Here is an 18,674-nt window from a genome sequence, read left to right as displayed (position 1 = left end):
GGAGGGCAGATTATAATACCATACTTTAGTCATGAAGAACTTCACTTTCACAGAATTTAATTGATTAGCCCAGGACTATGCAGCAGACATTAATGTCAATTAGCTGGGGCTTGTGCCGCTGTCCAGATGTCTTTCTAACACTGCACATTTCTAACACCTCCAGTTACTTAAGCGCCTAGTGATGTTTATTTACATGTCTTTATGAATTTGGGACTCATTCCAAGAGCAAAGACTAAGGAAGAAACAGATAAAATGCTAAGAATAAAAGAATGTAAAATTATTTGGGGACCATTTATCCATTTTATAGGTTGTGCCCAGATGTTTCCTTCTTATTTTCCTCTTTTCTGGCATACACCTCAGTAAGAAATTCTGCCCTCTCCCTAGGGTAACAGGAGAACGGGGAGAAAGGTGGGGGATGAAAAGAGAGAATTCCAAAGTTAATTATTTTTTGTTCGCACGGGTTTCCTTTGTGCTGTACAATGGAGAAAGGTGCTGTTTATATTTGAGGACAGGGATCTCAGGAAAAATAAGGCCATAATGCAATTCAAAAGTGATTTTTAACTTTGCACGGTTTTGAAGTGAGAAATATAAACCTGTCTGCTTTGTGCCTTAAAATTAAGAATAGAAAACTCTCAAATATACTCAGGGGAGGAAAACGACAAGTAGTGAAACCGTTTAAGGGAGAGAGAGGTGCCCAAATGCACAGTGGGAGAGAAACTTGGATGCTTCTGAAATCACACTGTGCTCCCCCTACGAGGGAAGTAAGCACAGGCACCCCGCGGAGGGCACAGGAGGAGGTCTTACTGAGCTTCGTCCTCGTCCTCGTCCTCGTAGCCAGAGTCATCACGTCCTTAGATAAATTCGAGTTGAAAATCAGGCAAACCTTGATTGCGTTGGTAAGCCCTCACCTCACTCTTGGCAAAATCACAGACAGCCGAGGGTGGGCTGTCGTCAGCACATTAACCACAGCTCATGGCAGCTTTTGAACCATCAGCCAGCCAGGTTTTTCTCCTGCCAGCCCAGCCAGCTGTATTTCAACCCGTTAACTCTGCAGACTCTCTCCTTCAGTAGTCACAAGCAGTTTCCAGTGTGAAATGTGGCAAAATAGTTTTCAATTAGAATCATAATTTTATAATTATTTGTAATTACAGTAGAATGTTGACAGGACCAAAAGGAATGAATGTAATTGAAACAGTCAGCAGGAAAGGAGGAGGACTTTTTCTGTTTCAAAAAAATAATTTTTTGAGCTATTGCAGTAATTGGTTAACACTAATCAAATCGAATGATGGTCTCTGTTCTCCTATGTAGACTGATAATGGGCCCAGAACCTCATGAAACATATTCCAGGAACACAGTTACTGCCCAGTAGGAGCTTAACGCAGTGGAGCTGGTCTCCCAAAGCCCGAGTGCAGGCGGGTGGTGCGCAGCAGCTGCTGCAGGGTCCCACTGCTGTTGTGGAGAAGGACTGGGAACAAACTCATCACCCTGTGAGGTTTCCTCAGAAAAGGGAGGGAGTGATTCACAGAGTCAGTTATCTCACCTCTTAGGCTCCTCATCCAGTTGTAAAAATCTGATGCGGTCACTCAATCAGTAATAACCTGAAGCTGTTAGACTTTAAAGAGGCCAGACATTTGCTAAAGTTGGTCTTGGTTTTAGCTTTTTCCTTCCCAAAGAGTAAAGAGTTTATTATACTCCTTGTGGAGACATAAATATGTGACCGGCATGAGACAAATAAATGAGGGTAAAATCAGAAGAAGAAGAAATAAACCCTGCAAAGAAAGACAGTTTGGTTCTGTCCTTTTCAAATGTGTGCTCAGTGTTTAAATGGGTAACATAGCAGATTAAAAAAGCAGGAAACACTTAGTTGTCGGAGCTTGTTCGTCCCTTAAAGCACGCACCAAAGAGCAGGATAGAATGGTCTCCTAAATTCTAGAGCAAGAGCCACTGGTGCCAGGGGAGTGTCTGCTTTGGAGCCCTGCAGGAGGAGCTCCCAGCTCAGTCACGGACTGGAAAGCCCTGTGAGCAGATATGTGTGTCTCAGAACGAGGCTAGGTGGTGGCAGGTGGGAAGAATGCGGGGACAGGAGATGGCACTCCTCTGTGGAAGTGAATCTGCGTTCACCTTAAAAGCGTGAACAGTGGAGAAAACACTGAGCTGGAATCCAGTATCCATTCTGACTTTGCCATAGGTAAGTCTCTGAATTCCTTGGGCCTTGGTTTCCTACCAAAAAATAAGTGAGGTGGATTAAAACTCCATAGTCTGTAACTCCCCCCACCCACCTCTACTTGCACCATCCAGTATGCTACCCTAGCCTCTAGTCAGACATAGTGTTGAGCACTTAAAATGTGGCTTGTCTACACGAGATGCGTTGTAGGAGAAAATGCATGCTCAGTTTCAGAGACTTAGTATGGAAAAAAGAGAATATGAAATATCTTATTAATAATTTTATAATACTGATTATGTGTTGAAATAAATATTTTGAATATTTTGGGTTAAATTATTAAAATTAATATTACCTTTTTCATGTGGCTAGTAGAAAAGTTTAATTTATATATATGGTTCATATTATATTTCTATTGGCTAGTGTTGGTCTATATGATTCCATGAAAAACAAATACTCTTATTTCTAACTCATTATTTAGTTGGTCTGTAAATTAGTATGTATTCATTTGTTCATTCTTTTTTATCTATACGTATTCCTCTTTGTTCCAAATATTACTTGTTTATACACAAAAATACATATGATACAATACAATTTATTTTAAAAAGAAATTAGAGCAAAATAAGATAAAGCAAAAAGATTGGTTCTTAAAATAGGACATCTTCAACAGTACCTTCACAGAAAATAAAACAGCGGTAGATGTACCTGCAGAGATTTACCTCCCCAGAGGTGCGTGATTACATTTTCAAGGAGTGGGGATGGGGAGAGGGGTTGAGACCCAACACCATGGAGACGTTCTGGGGCTGTAAAGCTGGAGACGTAGTTGTATCTCCCTCTGACATATATTACTTTCCAAACGGTAAAACCCAAGATTCTTCCCCATTTGAATTTGTTCACATTAAAGAGATAAGTTTTCTCTCCCTGTCTCAGAGAGGGGGACAGCCGTTGTTCTCCTATAAAACCATTCATAGTCATATTTTTCAGATTCCTCCCCTATAATGTAGACCAAGTGTGGGATGACAACTGGTTCTCGTGTCACCCTAGAAAGAGGGAATTAAGATATGGGGAAATCAGTGCAATAATTTTCTGTATATAATAACCTGTTTCTGCTCTAGCAATTTCAGATTTGCATTCAGGTAATATTAATAAATATAGATATTAAAAACTTTAAGAGTAAGCTCAGACATGTATTTTAAAATATAGTTTCCGGATCATCTCTTCCCTCTCCCCCAAATTCTAATTCGGTGTGTCTGGGTGCCCCAGACTCCACATTAGAACAGCTGCCCCAGCTGATCTGTATCAGACTTGTTTGGGGACCACTATACTGATCCATGACCCAGGAATAAAGTGCTTCTTACAGAAGGCCAGCCTGCCTTTGCTAGCATGCTTTCTTAAGTTTAGTTATTATACCCCCATTTTTTGACAGTAAGTAAGTGGATTTAAGGATACAAGTTATTTTTTGTTTTTTGTTTTTTGTTTTTTTAGTTTAAACTTTAGGATGAAATTGAAGGTTGACACATCTCTGGTTGGTCTCTTTTATCCTTTCAGACCTCTTTTTTTTTTTTTTTTAAGAGATACACTATTAAAACCATCAGATATTCTGGTATGTTTAGTGTGACATAGTTTTACTCACCCAACCTGTGATCTCAGTATTCTACCAAAACTGTGCTGACTTCTCCATTCTCTTTAGTTATCATTCTCATAATCCTTTGTATATTGCTTTAGAGTTTACAAGATAGTTTTTACATTAATTGTCCCATTTGAATCTCACAGTAATTGTTGGAAAGGAACAGGAATTGTTAGGAGTTGTATTATTTACATAAGTTTGAAATGTATAATGTTCCAAAATAATGTGAAATGAGATGGGAGAAAGTTGACACTCATTGTATATGTGGGACGTAAATGTCCAGCCATGGTGCTGAGGCACTTGAAAGGGAATCTCTTTGTAGTCATGACATCAAGAGCTAACAAACAATAGGCATCGCTTCAAATATCACTCGTACATATTGAGGGTGACTTCTTCCAAAATGCACAGAAACTACTTCACATTCCTGCCTCAGCTCTATGAAGGTATCTGCATTATGGAAAACAATCTGTTTTCAACCTGTTTCTCAAATGCCTTTGAATCCTTTAAATGTTAAACAATAAGCATAGACCTTTATATTTTTACTGTCTTCAAAGTAATTTCACACACATCTCATTTAATTCTTAACAACCATGTATAAGATACAGAAAATATCCACCTTTTATAGATAGGAAAATAGAGGCTGAGGGAAGGTCCAAGGCTATGTACGCAGGAGGTGAAAAACCCTGGACCCCCAAGTAGGGTGTTAGAACCTCAGGTCTGGTGCTCCTCCTCTAATCAGGCATTAAGATTATGATGAAAAACCAGTAAGGTGTGTGTTCTGCTGAAAGTATCGTGAGCCCAGAAACTTTCATATTATTTAAATATATCACTTTCTGAAGTCTCAGACTCTTGGGAACCTGTGTTCAGAGGAGACCAGGAAAGAACGCTGATTATGAACTCATGTCACTAGTGGTGAGGCACTGTTAGGTGGCCAAAATACAGGCAATGCTGTGGTACTTAACTTAACAGCAGTGCCTCGATGACTGTGCCCCTCCCTGATTTTAATTTATCCACATACATTTATTAGGCACATTTCACAAAATTCACCACAGCAATAGCGATATCAAAATGTTGACCATTGTTATAGAATCCACTTAGATCCAAAAAAGATAACCATTAAGATTAGTGTTCTAGTCAAAAAGTGCAGAATTTTTGTTCTTATCTGCTGTGTAGAATAGTTTCTCAAACTGTTACTTCGAAATATATTCAGAGTCCCTTCAGAATTCAGTTCACTGAGTTTTACCTCTTTTCTTTCTTTGTCTGACACACCCATTCCTTTCATGATCCAGGCTCTTCAGAGGCAGGCTGGACCACTGGAAACCGAAGCCAGCCGCCACCGCTCAGGCCTCCACTCGCTCAACTGGCCTGCCTTTCTCATGGTTTAACGAAAGCCGGAAAGGATCCTATTCCTTCAAGAACCTGCCTTCGACTACAAGTCCCCTTCAGCCTTCTCCTGAAACTCTAATTTCAGATAAAAAGGGGTCCAAGGTAGAAAACACATGGATTAAAAAAGCAAACAAGAAAGCCCCCAACCCTTCCTCCTCTTCAGTCTTTGGAAAGCATTCTCAACTTGTGTGTGTACTCTGGATCCGAGAAACCAATGTGATAACACTGCAATAAACAATGCATGGTATTTCTTGTGTGGGGGAGAAAGCAAGCCTCATTTAACCATCACCTTCTTTAATACTGTTCCATTCTAGATTGTACGTTAATCTTTGATATCCTCGTCTTTTCACATACTGCTATTTAATCTCAGTTTGACAGTTAAGCCATGCTGGGAAAGATGCATTTGAATCATGGAACAGTATGATAGATCTGTTTACCAAGTATTCCACTTTAAATTATATTATAAACCTATTTTTGCTGTGCTCTTCAAGATTTACTGGAAAACAAATAAATTTGGGGCTGAATATGTGTTCAATATATCTAAATGAAACTCTGTCAGACAAACCGATGCTGACATAGCACCCTCACTTATTTCTTCTTTTAAATCAAACTTCTGTGTTGAAAAACTGTTATAATTCTATCACCAAAGTTCTTTAACTTTAGCAGAATTAGGAATTATATGCTGATTTGTTTTTAAATGCATGATGGTTATTTCCAGCATGACGCTGCAAACCTTAACCTAACATTTTATTGAAACGTATATGGCGGCTAACATGTTGTTTGGTCTCCTTTTATCTGTGTTCACTTTTCTTTCTCACAGAAACGGCTAATGAATGTTACTTGATTTAATTCTTTTCTTGAGGTCCACAGCTCATAAGGTTTTGACAGAGTTTGGGGTCATATCTCCATTGACAGTATCAAATGGTAATGTTCTGTGTTAAGTGCTCTCCTGCTGGAATGTTTTACTAGCTTAGCTCCGTGTGCTCTGATTTAGTCTCCTTTCTGAAGTTGTAGCAAACCTTGGAGTTTGGGACTGAATTCTCTAGCCTCTGGCATGGTATTTATTCTTGACAACCGACTAAACCCAATGCAAGGGGACCTAACAGAAAACTAACAGTCCAAATCCTAAGGAAGTGGAATAGGAAACAAGATGGTGTTGGTTAAGTGCTTTGAGTTCCTGGGAAGCCAGTCCTTCTAGAATAATTAGCAGAAGTTTTGGCAGCAGTATGCCACTTTGGTCTTGAATCGGTTTCAGTCTAGGATCTGAGAAATCTAAATGTTGTTTAAATCATTCTACCACTATCCTGCACTGGAGAGACTCCAGGTTTGGTTTAAAATGTTTTCACAGAAGCAGCTATGTAGTCATTGGGAATTTATTTGACTTTCACACCCACTGAACATTTGAATGAAGTTCTGGGGAGGTTTCACTTGCAGACCCCCTACCCCCAGGTGATTATTTGGAAAGTGTGTCTGTTCATGCTGCAGCCTCTTTGGCACTCCGCTGGCGTGCTGTAGCGTAGCGTGTAGCTCCTAGGGTACTGTTAGCCTGTGACCTCCCCAGAACTCATCGTCTTGAAGGTTACATCCAGGAGAGGATCTGCCGTTTCTCACAGTGTTTATCACGGCCAACAGCAAGCGATCCTTCCCAGGGGGTGCTCAAGCTACCTTTCTAATACGGATTGCCATCTGTTCCTAATAACTCAGGCTCACCACACCATCTTGTATTTTTACTTACACTGTTACTCATCACCATTAGGGTCAAGGGAGATAGGCTTATTACTATTACTCCTCTGAGCAGTGGCAGAGGATAATGAATGCTGTACCCTTGAAGAGAGACTGAAGAATCATTTCTCTAATACACCTATCCTTTCATCTGATGGAGAAAGCGCCCAGAATTCCCTACCAAGCACAAAAGGCGCAGTGTTCTCAACCACTGCCTGGTTGAAGGTCATCACCAAACCAAACATGAATTTCTTCTAAGATTACTTAAAAAGAACCTTTTTAGAGCTTGCAAACATACCTACCTCTGGTTCGCTCACTGCTCATTTAACACCACGCTTTATTTATTTTTTTCAGAACTTTACCTTCAACGATGACTTCAGTCCCAGCAGTACCAGTTCAGCAGACCTGAGCGGCCTGGGAGCAGAACCCAAAGCACCCGGGCTCTCCCAGTCCTTGGTGCTCTCGTCAGATGAGGTACGCGCAGGCACTTAGGACAGAGCTGCCTCCTTGGCTCGTACGTTCTGCCCGTGAACTATCTCCAGGAAAACGGTTTTAGGTAGACTTTGCATGTACATCATAGGGACTGTGGTTTGATTTTTGATACGAAATCTTTGTGATTTCGCTCCCTCTCTGTCTCAACATGAGAGCGAAGTACTGTTTCTGGGCCTCTTTAAGCTGTCCGGGGACCTCCTTAGCCTTTCTTTGATTTAAATGGGATGACTCTAAACAGCGGGGTCGGGATGGGAGGCCCGGAAGTCACGTGGGAGTTTGCAGAACTCCCTTCCCTTTCTCCTGAACCTCCCTCCATCCCTGCCCAAGATTCTGATTTTCAGCCCCAAATGAGAATCACTGCAGTGGTGAGGGGAGAGGAAGGAAAACGAGGAAGAGCCACTTGTTTAGAAGCTAGGATCGGATGAGCACTGAGACGAATTCTCAGGAGACAAATGTGGACGAAAGAGGCAGGAAAATACATTAGTGATCAACTTAGTGCCCCAAGAGATGAGCAGAAGGGAAAAATACCAGTATTGGGAACAGGACTGGGGCTGGGGGAGAAGCAGTGCAAGTAAAGATACTTTCACCGTAAATATTCATTCTTAGTTACTTCTTTCTAACATGATTTTTGCTTTATAAACTTTTTTCCCTCTTAAACGTTTCTGCCCAATTCTTCAGGCTTGGCATGATTGTAATTGTACTGAAACTCTGTGCTGAGATGTGTTATGTGCTGTTTCTGTAACACTTCTCTTTTTGGTTCCTTTGTTGCTCTCTCACTCAGAGCCTGGATATGATAGATGACGAGGTGAGCGCTCAGTGGGCTGTGTGGTGGCTTCCATGGTATCGTCTGAAGCTTCTGTTCTTTCTTGGCCAATGATTTAAAATCAGACAATACAGGAAAATTTCCTCTATTGTGGAGGGTTTCCTTGTATTAAATAGTTCATGTCTGTCTCTCATTGAAAAGACATTCCTGAGTCCAGAGCATCTCCGAATTCCACCTCTGAGTCCTCTGCACATCTCCCATCACCATTACCCTGACACAGCCCATCGCGTTTCATCTCCATTGCCTTCATCTCCGCCTTCCCCGGCCCCTCTTCCCTGCTCCCTGCATGGTCAGAGGTGACTCCTGTCTCTCCTCCCGGATTTATCATCGCCCTCATCTCCTCTCAGCTGAATGGTTCTAGGAACCACGCTGCCCTCTGCACTATTCACAGTGGACAGGGCCTGAGATTTGGAACAGACCACTAAGTGCTGAGCGCTTCCACTTACTAACCTCGTGATCTTGGACAATTCTGTAGACTTTCTGAGCCTCACTTTCCTCATTTATTAAAAGTCATTATGGAAATTATCTGCCCTGCCTTCCTCACAGGTTTGCTTGCTGCTCAAATGAAATAATGGCTGGGAAATTTCCCTAAGAATGCTTGAGGACATAATACTCTCCTCTTCTAAGTAAAAGATCTATCTCAATATTTTCAAATGTATTTTGTATTTACATATCTCTGATGTCTTATGGGAGGATCAAGGCAGAGTGATGCATTATAGAGATTAAAGAAGTATTTGTTTTCTGCACCTGATAATCTTTCCAAAGTGTTTTAATGTGAAAACTTGCAACATTAGAGTGTGTTTTTCAGTCTTAAACTTCCTACATTAATAATGCTGCTTTATTTGGGGGAATTTTAAATTTTCCAAGTACCTAAAAAATGCAGAGGTAATAACTACGTGTGTGTGTGTGAACACACACAACTAGAACCATTAGCTTATTCAGTGGTTTTAAAAATAAATGTGGCTTTGGTAGGCAAGAAATGGCTTTTGATAGGATCACATGCCACTGAGCTACAGCATCCTGGTCCTTTAACAACCCTGCGTAACGTTCCTACCTCAGATCCTTGACGATGGACAGTCTCCCAAACACAGTCAGTGTCTGAATCGGGCCGTTCATGAATGGAGTGTGCAGCAGGTTTCTCACTGGCTAATGAGCCTAAATCTGGAGCAGTATGTCTCTGAATTCAGTGCCCAAAACATCACTGGAGAGCAACTCCTGCAGTTGGATGGAAATAAACTAAAGGTAAAGAATTATGTTTGTATGTGTTAGGTTACCAAGTATAACTTGTGTTACTCGTAGCACCTAAAATGTTTCCATTAGATAAGAGCATTCTGCGTATCTACCAGGTTAATTCTCATCCACGGTCAGCAGAAAGGACACTGAATTATTTCTGAGTAGTAAATGAAGTTTTGGAAAGTCGTCAGGAGTTCTAAATCAGACAGTGGCTGCTGAGTAGGAGAGCTAGCAACACTCGGCCCATGTATTACCTCTGCTTACTCCCTATGCAGTGTGAGTGTTAATGATGGCCAATGTGGACTCTCTCATCACATTCCAGCTAAAAGCCAGATCCATGAATCTTCCCTTTTTGACTCGTTTCTCCTCCACCCTCATCTTTCCCTGCATACCGCTGCAAAACTGGGACCGTGTTCTCCCGAGAACTTTCCTCCCCCACCACGTCCAGGCCATGTCTCTGTCCCCCGCCATCACACTCTCATTTTCACCTGTCCAGTCCATCTCTATTAGAGACTGAATTGGCACCTACCCCCATGGAAAAAGGGCAAAAGGAGCTTCCAGCCAACTCACCACCCCCAACCTCAGCCCCCTGCTGGGCTGACGGGCAGATGAGTGTCTCCTGACAGTCTTGAAAAGGTTAGAGCTCAATCAATAGCCTGTGAATATGAAGGCCTGATTGACAGGGCTGTCCCTGTTGGGGAGATGGATGCATCCCGCTGTTGATTCTGAAGGTCATGAAACATTTAAAGTACACGGCCAACTCCCCTTGTTCTGAATTCTCAGCTCATCGAGCAACCTCTTCATTATAACCAGGCTTCCTTTATAGGTCTTCCCACAGGGAAGAATGACCAGTCATGGCATTCCGGTCCCAAAGACTTTTTCGGTCTTCAGTGTAATGCACACACTGGCAGAAAGGAAGCCATTTCGATTCTTCCCGCCCTTCTCAGCGCCCTCTGTGCCAGCAAGTGCCTGCTCCGAGCTTTTGAAAATATTGAGTTTAGCAATACTTTTGCCTGTAAATGTCTACAGCCCAAAGGCTGAAGAAGCAGAATTGTGCCCTTTTTTCATTCATTTATGCGTTAATTACCAGTTCAGAAGGCATTTACTTAATGAGGTGTAGGTTGTACTGTGCTAGGGACTTCAAAGAACAAAAGAACAGATAAAGCTCAGCCCCTACGGTGTGTTTGTAGATTTTTGACAAATGAAATCACCTCTTGCTCAGTCTCTACCTCTTCGATTGTTTTTAAACAACTTTCTTGAGTTTGAACATACTGTGATCGCAGCCTCATCGTGAGCAGAGAGGTCACTGGTTTTAAAATTCAGTTTGTCTCTGTGTTTCCTTCTTAGGCTCTTGGCATGGCTTCGTCCCAGGACCGAGCTGTAGTCAAAAAAAAACTCAAGGAAATGAAAGTGTCTCTAGAGAAGGCTCGGAAGGCTCAAGAGAAGATGGAGAAACAAAGAGAAAAGCTGAGGCGGAAGGAACAGGAGCAAATGCAGAGGAAGTCTAAGAAGACAGAAAAGCTGACAGAGGGGGCTGGTGAGCAGTAAGGCCCCCGGAGAGACGCCGCCACTTCCTCCTGCCCGCTCTCCCCTCGAGGATGCGGGAGCTGATGACGGGTAACGTGCTCTAGGCAGACTAGGGAACCGTGCGTTCAGTAACTGCATTTGCTGCAATAATAGAATATACTCTTCCTTTTAACCTCCTGAGATAATCCCAAGCCACCTTTGGTTTCGTAACAAACCAACGATCCCATTTGTGAGAGACACCAAGTAGCGGTGTCTCTCTTCTTTTGTGTTGGGTGGGTGGTGTCACTTGGAAAACCAGCACGAGCCTGCCCAGCAGGAGCACGACGCACCCTGGTGGTGTCAGTGGGGCGCCATGAATTTTCAGTCTGGTTGCCTGCATCTGGCCAGTGGCACACATCTGTATGGCCAAGAGCACCACTCTGCCATGAGATCTGGGCTGCGGAATCTCCTCCAGAGTGTGGGGAAAGTGCCCCCTCGTATCTGTGTCTGGACAGTGAGACAACCCCACTGCGGAAACGTGGGGGCTCTGCCACGTAATTACCTACCATGGCAAAAAAACAAGCAAACTGTTCTGCTTGCTGGGCATCAGGAAGAGAGAAAAGAATTAGTTATTTGTTAACCCCAGAAGGAAGCAGAAGCCTTAAGAATGTGAATGTGGGTATTACCTTGGGGTTCTGAGGGTAACATTTATCCTCCAGATTTGGCCAAACAAAGAAAAATTTAGACATTAACGCAGCCATGGGATATTGGGATCTGTTGTTTACTTTGCTACTTCTGCGTGTTCAGTATTTCAGCAACACTGACACACACAACACAGTTCCTTTTTCCCCCCAACAAATTGAACAGGAAATTGGTTTTTAAGGAAACCAACATTTTCAGGTTTCCTCTCCCGGAGAACATTCTGGCTGGTCTTCAGCCTTACTGTGACACAATCAGGAATTTGTCACAGATTTTCTACTCAAGATTTCCCCAGTGGGCTCGGTTAGTGTATTAACAAATGTACTTTTTAGAAAAATAGAAATACCAGTTAGAGAAAAGTTAGATTTGACTAACATTCAACCAGAGAAGCAACTATGTTCCCGTAAAGGAGAGCTGTCAGTTCTATTCTAGAGATGTTTTGAATGGTTTCCCTGCCCTTCTCTTCCATTCTTTAGAGAGTTCCACTTCACAATTGAAGTTTGTTCAAGATGGTACCCAGGATACAGTCTAGCAGTGCGGGCAGTTATACCTATTTTAAAGCCAGTATTAAGGATTTCAGTATTTCAGCAAATGAATTCCAGCGCAGGCGACTGGGGCAGGGGAGAAGATGGCTTGTTTTTTGGTTGTTGCTGCTGCTGCTGTTTTGCTTTTTATGCTCACGTATCTAGTTCTCTTTGCTGCACTGGCTGTAAAAATGAGGTCATCCACTTTCCTGGAGATGAGTTTTAAAATAAGAGTTGAGGCCAGACAAATCCCTGGACAAGCATTTTACTTCCTTTACTCCATGGGGTGGGGGGGGTCTCTGTCATTATCTCCCGCTGGAAATATTATAAATGCAGAGCTTAGGGGACAGTTTTCGATGGTTACAAGTAACAGGTGGTGTAAAAGGGCTCCCGCCTATGTAGCTCCGTCTCATATTTTGAACATTGTGATTTTTCTTTTTGCTTGTGTAAATATTGGAAATCTGGAATTGTCTAAACTAGAAATTTATAATCCTTTTCTTTCCCTAAGGCCTGTTTCCTTTACAGTGACAGAGTACTGTCAGTTAGCTTCCCTTCTTTTGTCACTAGGTATAGAAATCATTCATTCCATCCTTAGAAACATCCTTAGAAAGTAACATTGTGTTTTACAAGGATCAAAGTCCCTACCTACTTTTTTCTGTCTCCCTTCATCTGGGGTATGATAAACTGCCATCCTGGATACTCTGTTATATTTTGAGATGTGTGGTGCTTTGCTGTTTATTAATATCGTAAGAAACAAGGACCGACTCTTAATGGACTACAAAATTCAGCAAATCTTTTTCTAATACTAACAGACTAAATTAGTCAAAATCTAATTATGCCAGTGCTTGCTCTTGTAAATTTTTGCCATTTTTGCTTATTTTGGGGGGAAAAAGTCATCTGGATCACACTGGAAGTTTCACTGTCTGCATTTTAAGAGTGGAAATAGAAGGACGATTATCTTTTGTAAAGTTTACACTTTAGGATTATTTGAAAATGGATGTATATACTGGAAATGTCTATAGTCTCTCTGCACATAATTTATGAGCTATTATATTGCATTTTCTTAAATGGCTTATAAGTATTCTTTATTTTAACTTTATTTGTACACTTCCAATGCTGAGATCAATGACCAACTGACAATATTATAAATCAGATTCTTATTCGTCAAATCATTTAGTTTGTATTATAGCTGCTTTGACTTTTTTAAGTTAAATTATAGTAATTTTAGGTCTTAGTTATTTTAATTACTAATTAAAACTGCTGAAATTGTAAAAGGCACTTGATTTGATTGTCCAACAAAGGGTAAGATGTAAACTGCCTGAGAAGAGGGTATGAAAACAAAGTGAAGGACCTCAGACCTTGTGAACGTGGTGTTTTCCTGTTATTTCCTTTCCTGACGCTAGTGCATGAGGCCTGGCTGAGCGTCTTACACGATTCCTATTTTAATGCTAGTGGTTTTCAGTGTCATGAACTTTAAGGGCTTTATAGTTTTTTTTAATTTACCAGAAGTGGACAAAAAAGGACTATCTGGTTATTATAAGCTGTATTCCCTAAATGACAGCTCAGTACAACTCTAACAACAGCCACAAGCATTTTGGGGAAACAGGTAATGCTTTGGGGGACAGGGGATTGGGATTATGGTGAGGCCAAGCTGTAGACCAAGAGCATTGTGTGGGCTGAACGTCTGGGGCAGGGTGTCCATGAAAGGACTTGGATCACTTTAGGTAAGACTATCTCCCCTCAAGTATCTCAGAGTTTATAGGAAAGTTTTCTCCTCCTTTCTTTCCCTGCATCAGAAGTTGACTGTAGCGTGATGTGTTTGTTAGGGTAGAAACCTAACTTGACCCATCCTAACACGCTGATGGTGTCCACTGTTAGTTTCATGACCACAAAGCTCTTCTTTGTGGTTCCCCTTCAGCTGGGACTGACGTGGATTTCCCGCCCTCAGCATCACGTAAGCATTTTTAACCCACAACAGTTCATGACTGCAGTGTGACAGGTGCCAACTCCACACTCTGCATCTCAGGGGCCCGAAAGGGGAACAGCCCCCTAGTGCTTCTTTGTCCTTGTTGGGAACAAAGGGGCAAGAGGACAAGGGAGAAACCAAATGGCTGCTTACCTCTCATCCTGTGGTTACCGCCACCCCGAAATCTTCAGGTCTCCCAAGGCCCGAGCTGCAGCCCCAAGCTGGGTGGTTGGATCTAGCACCTTAAATAGCCTTCATGGCTTTTGCTGAAGACAGTTGCTTTAAAATTATATTTTAAAAGGGAAATGAAAATTCACCTTTATATGGTGATTCTAACTCATTTGGAAGTGTTAGACATTGCACAGCCCAAGCCACAGGAGAGGAGGCTCGTGTCTGAGCACAGGATTCAGGCAGCTTCAAAAGGGAAGTGTCCCGGTGATGGGGTCTCTCTGCTGCGGATGTGACATAGCCCCTCGTCACACTGAGATAGTTCAGAGGTACCAACTTCCATTGGAGTGACTGCATTTACTGTCCCCACTGGAGCTGCAGCTGAGGGACACTTCAGCTCATGGACAGCAGCCTCTAGGGTTCACGGCACCTGCTTAATGCCAAGAAGTCCTCAGTGCTTTCTAAACGAAAAGGTAAAATGGAAAAGAGAAGCCCAATTTTTAAACTATCTTCCCCAGTTTACCTTTAATCAAGGATCTACCAAGTACACTGTCCTGAAGCCAAGTATTTAGGGAGAAAGTCCAGAAATAAAATGCCTATATTTTCTATTAGAATTGTCTTCCTTATGATGACGGAGGTGGGGAGTAAATTCTCGAAAGGAAACAGCGTTGTAAGAAATGCATACGCGCTTCAGTGATTCACCCCTGGAGAGCAGCCTGTGTACACGGGCAGATCTTATTTATATTTGTCTTAGGCGTTTGAAGTCTCAGGAAATTTAGTCTCAGCCCAAAACATTTGGGGAAAAAGTAACACCAGACAGTACACAAGTAGCACTTAAAGCAGCAGCAAAGAACAGGCCCTACCAAGAAGCTGAAGGGCAAAGAAGCAAGCCTACAGAAACAATGTCCCCTAGAAAACGCCAACATCAGGTTCTACCTTATGGGACAAGAGGGTCCTTACGTGCTAGTGGCTGGTGTCTGTGTGGATGTGCTGGAGAATGGTGGTAACTTGAAGACTCACATATGTGAGTGTGTGGACCAAGTGTGGCATGGGACCTGCTCCCAGACCTACAAAGTAGGGAAGGAAAGAAACCTGATGATCCCCAAGCCTTGGCCCCACTCCAGCCCCAACCTCCGCATCACTAGGGACTCAAGAATGAATAGGTAAGGAGTAAGAGAACAAGAGGCAACTTCCCAAGTATATGCATGCTGTTTGTGTAGATGTACAGAACTGCATACGTGTGACTGCATCTCCCGCCGTACATACACACACCGCAATCACATGGCATTAAAAATACGTATTGTACATGGGACTTGGTAACGTCAGATAGGACTCCGAGCAGTATCATAGCCTTATTGCCACTTTGTGTGTGTGTGTACCTTGAATGGCTCATGAGATTTTAAGAAATTTTTTTTAATGTATTTCTACTAAATGCACTTATCCTTCTACTTGTTTATATATTTTGGTAAAATTGATTTACTAAATTCTTGGTATTTTAGTAAGATGACATTTCCTCACATGTTTGGTTAATGCATTGATGTCAAGATTGCACATTGCTGAGTGGAAGCTCAGAGTTTATGCAGCTTTGGGTGTTTTCAACTGCAGACTGCAGTTCCCTTGAATAAAAATGGCACTGTGTGTTCTTGTGCATTTGCGCACATTCTAAAATGATGTATTTGGTCGCTGTGATGCTTAAGCCACCAACGACTGGCTCTCTGATGGCAGTGTTGCCATCACGTGACCATTTCTTTACTTCTTTTGTGGAGTGATGACTGGTTAGGTCATCACCAAATACATCCAAACGGATGTGAGCATGAGTATGTTGTTGGAAGGTGTACACTTCTGTCTCCTTCAGCTACCCGATTCACACACCCAGGTTTTCTGTCAAGAATTTAATCTTTCATCTGTGAAAGGACAATTGGCCAAAAATAATCAAATTACCTTAAAAAGTGGGAATTAAGAGGCACTCCAGGTAGGTAACACCTCCCAACAACATCAGATTTAATTAGTGCTTAGTGAAAACCCTTAAATATGTCTGTATATGTTTTCCTTAATATTTATTTATGGTCATCATGACTGCTTTTGTACTTTTTAATGGTGTTGCAATTAAACCACTGGTACACCTGCTACAGATCACTAACAAAACTGGCCAGCTAAAAAGAGAAAAAAGAGAGAATGAATTCTATTCCATTGTTGAGAAGTTGATTTATTTTCATCTCTCTTTATGTGTCACTAAAGGAAAAGAGTTGTTTGGAAACCATTTTAAGTCCAGTGAGTATGGACAGCATGTTATCTGAAAATTTTAATTTGTACCTTCTGGTGTCTGGTCATTTGCATGGAAGAGACAGCAGTGCCTCGTCTGCATTGTTCTCGTGTGCTTGGTTAGTACGTACTTCTCTAGATTGTTCTGTTTCAAACAACATTTCTTACTCTTTGGTTTTCAGAGGCACTCAAAGCAAAACATCACAGTGGCCCTTTGTTTTCTGACCCATCTAAAAATACCTGTGATTCCATTTAATTCGTTAGTGTAAATAAATTTCTTGCCAATGAGTATTATTATTGTTGTTAGACAACGAATGCAATAAAAAGAGAAATACTAAGATCTGTCCCAAGTAATTTTTTTCCCTCTTCCATTTTCACCTTCAACTAAAACAAGCCTTGACTGGGTAAACCTGTATTAACTGTCAAAATATATCTGTCAATCAAGAGCAAAGTGCACATTTTCCATGGAAATGAAACTAAAAGTAAGTTTTAGCCCTGGTAAAGTGTAAATTGGCAGCTAGAATTACATTTGAAAGCACAATTACGGAACTGGGCATGGAGTTAAAAGATCAAAACTTCAACTAGAAGCTCCCTCACCCATCTTTCTGCTCCCGTCGTGGCTCCACCATCACAGCTCCTGATCCCCGTCAGCCAGAGAGGGTCTGTGACAAATCCACCAAGCAGTGGGTCTCACACAGCATGGGGCAAGCTCGGAGTCAGGCCATCCCAGAGTATGGGGTTCCTTTCAACAATTTTATTTCTAAAACCTTAAATATAACAAATGGAGGATATTAATTTCTCTCTTTCTCACACATACACAAACCATAATTTATCTGTGACTAAACCTTTGGTAATGCAAAAATTTAGATCTGAGCATCACAGAATAAATGCATTAAGCTGTTCTTCTCTTCCTTGGAGGCTGTTATGAAATTCCTAACCAGGGGCTAGCATGTGTCCCTTTTGAATGACTGAGTATAAGCTATGTCAAATTGGGTAATTTTCTTTTGGGGGCAGAATTTGCTTTTTCTGTCAATAACAAGAAAACAGAATATGGACATTTTACTGATGATATTAAGTGATTCTTGGGACCACATTAAAGGAAGTCACCTGTACACCAGAAATTGACACACTGTGACTGACTATACTTCAATTAAAAAAAAAAAAGTCTCAACCTAAGTGCCACCGCCATTGATAGTTTCAAAACGATGTATCAGAGACTCCAGCCCCGAGGGCTGTGAACGGCATCACTGAATAATTGAGCACCCATAGGGCATGTGATATGAAGCTCACTGAGATTGTGACTAAAATAACTCTAATCCTGAAGTGAAGACAGTATCTTTTGATCCAAACAAAATGTTTCTATTTATTACTTTAAATCAGTGGTCTTAAATTATCAGCAGTTGGCAGATCTCAATTTATCTGCAAAGTATCTTCCCCAAAATTCCAGAGCATCATCAGGGCAAATGCCATAGAAAAACTTTGTTTCTAATAAGGCATCCCAAAAAAATACTCCAGCCTGCAAGACATACGTTCGAAACAGACACATAAATGAAGATGGATAACCTCTTCATACCAGCTTTTGTAAGATAATGACAAAGTCATCTTTTCTTCCTAGAATATAGCCAAGGGGTTGTTCTTTTCTTTTTTCCTTTTTCTTTGGGGGGTTTTCATCGCTCTCTTCTTAATCTCCAAGTACATCAGAATAGGGAAAGGAAAACCTACCGTCACCACTTCAACAACAATAATTGCCTTTGGGACAGTTAGCTCTGCCTGAATCAATTATGGGCTTCCTTCTGTATCCAGTCATCGAAGTGAACAAATTTCTTCCTTTCATCAAGTCAGAGAAGCTGAAATGTACACACTGAGATAACAGACACTCATCATCGTCAGGTATGATGACACTCCCAAGAATGTTAGGATTTTCCTACAGGCCGTTCCAGAGGAGAAGCGAATGTGCAAGAGTAGGAGAGCTGGGGTCGCAGGTCTCTGTTTACTAGGAGCATCATATTAGAAGGGGGAGTGGGGATGAGTCTAAGTGTACTGGTCAGGACACTTGCCCGGAGCTGAGGGCCACTCCTCAGGGCACGTCTGCTCGTCGGGCACGG

The 18,674-nt window shown here is 41.8% G+C and overlaps 1 protein-coding gene across 1 annotated transcript in view; it reads left to right on the top strand.

The window, feature by feature from the left end:
* PPP1R9A (protein phosphatase 1 regulatory subunit 9A) overlaps nt 1-16,909 on the top strand; it is a 261,195-nt gene extending 244,286 nt beyond the window's left edge. Inside the window, 4 exon segments of the mRNA XM_014554033.2 lie at nt 5,078-5,276; nt 7,251-7,370; nt 9,271-9,453; nt 10,792-16,909. Coding sequence (XP_014409519.2) covers nt 5,078-5,276; nt 7,251-7,370; nt 9,271-9,453; nt 10,792-10,992 — 703 coding nt within the window. The 3' untranslated portion in view covers nt 10,993-16,909.
* The last annotated feature ends 1,765 nt before the right edge of the window (nt 16,910-18,674 follow it).

The sequence above is a fragment of the Camelus ferus genome, chromosome 7 (genome assembly GCF_009834535.1).
Source record: "Camelus ferus isolate YT-003-E chromosome 7, BCGSAC_Cfer_1.0, whole genome shotgun sequence".
Taxonomy (NCBI): domain Eukaryota; kingdom Metazoa; phylum Chordata; class Mammalia; order Artiodactyla; family Camelidae; genus Camelus; species Camelus ferus.
This window is presented reverse-complemented; position numbering and strand designations above follow the sequence as displayed.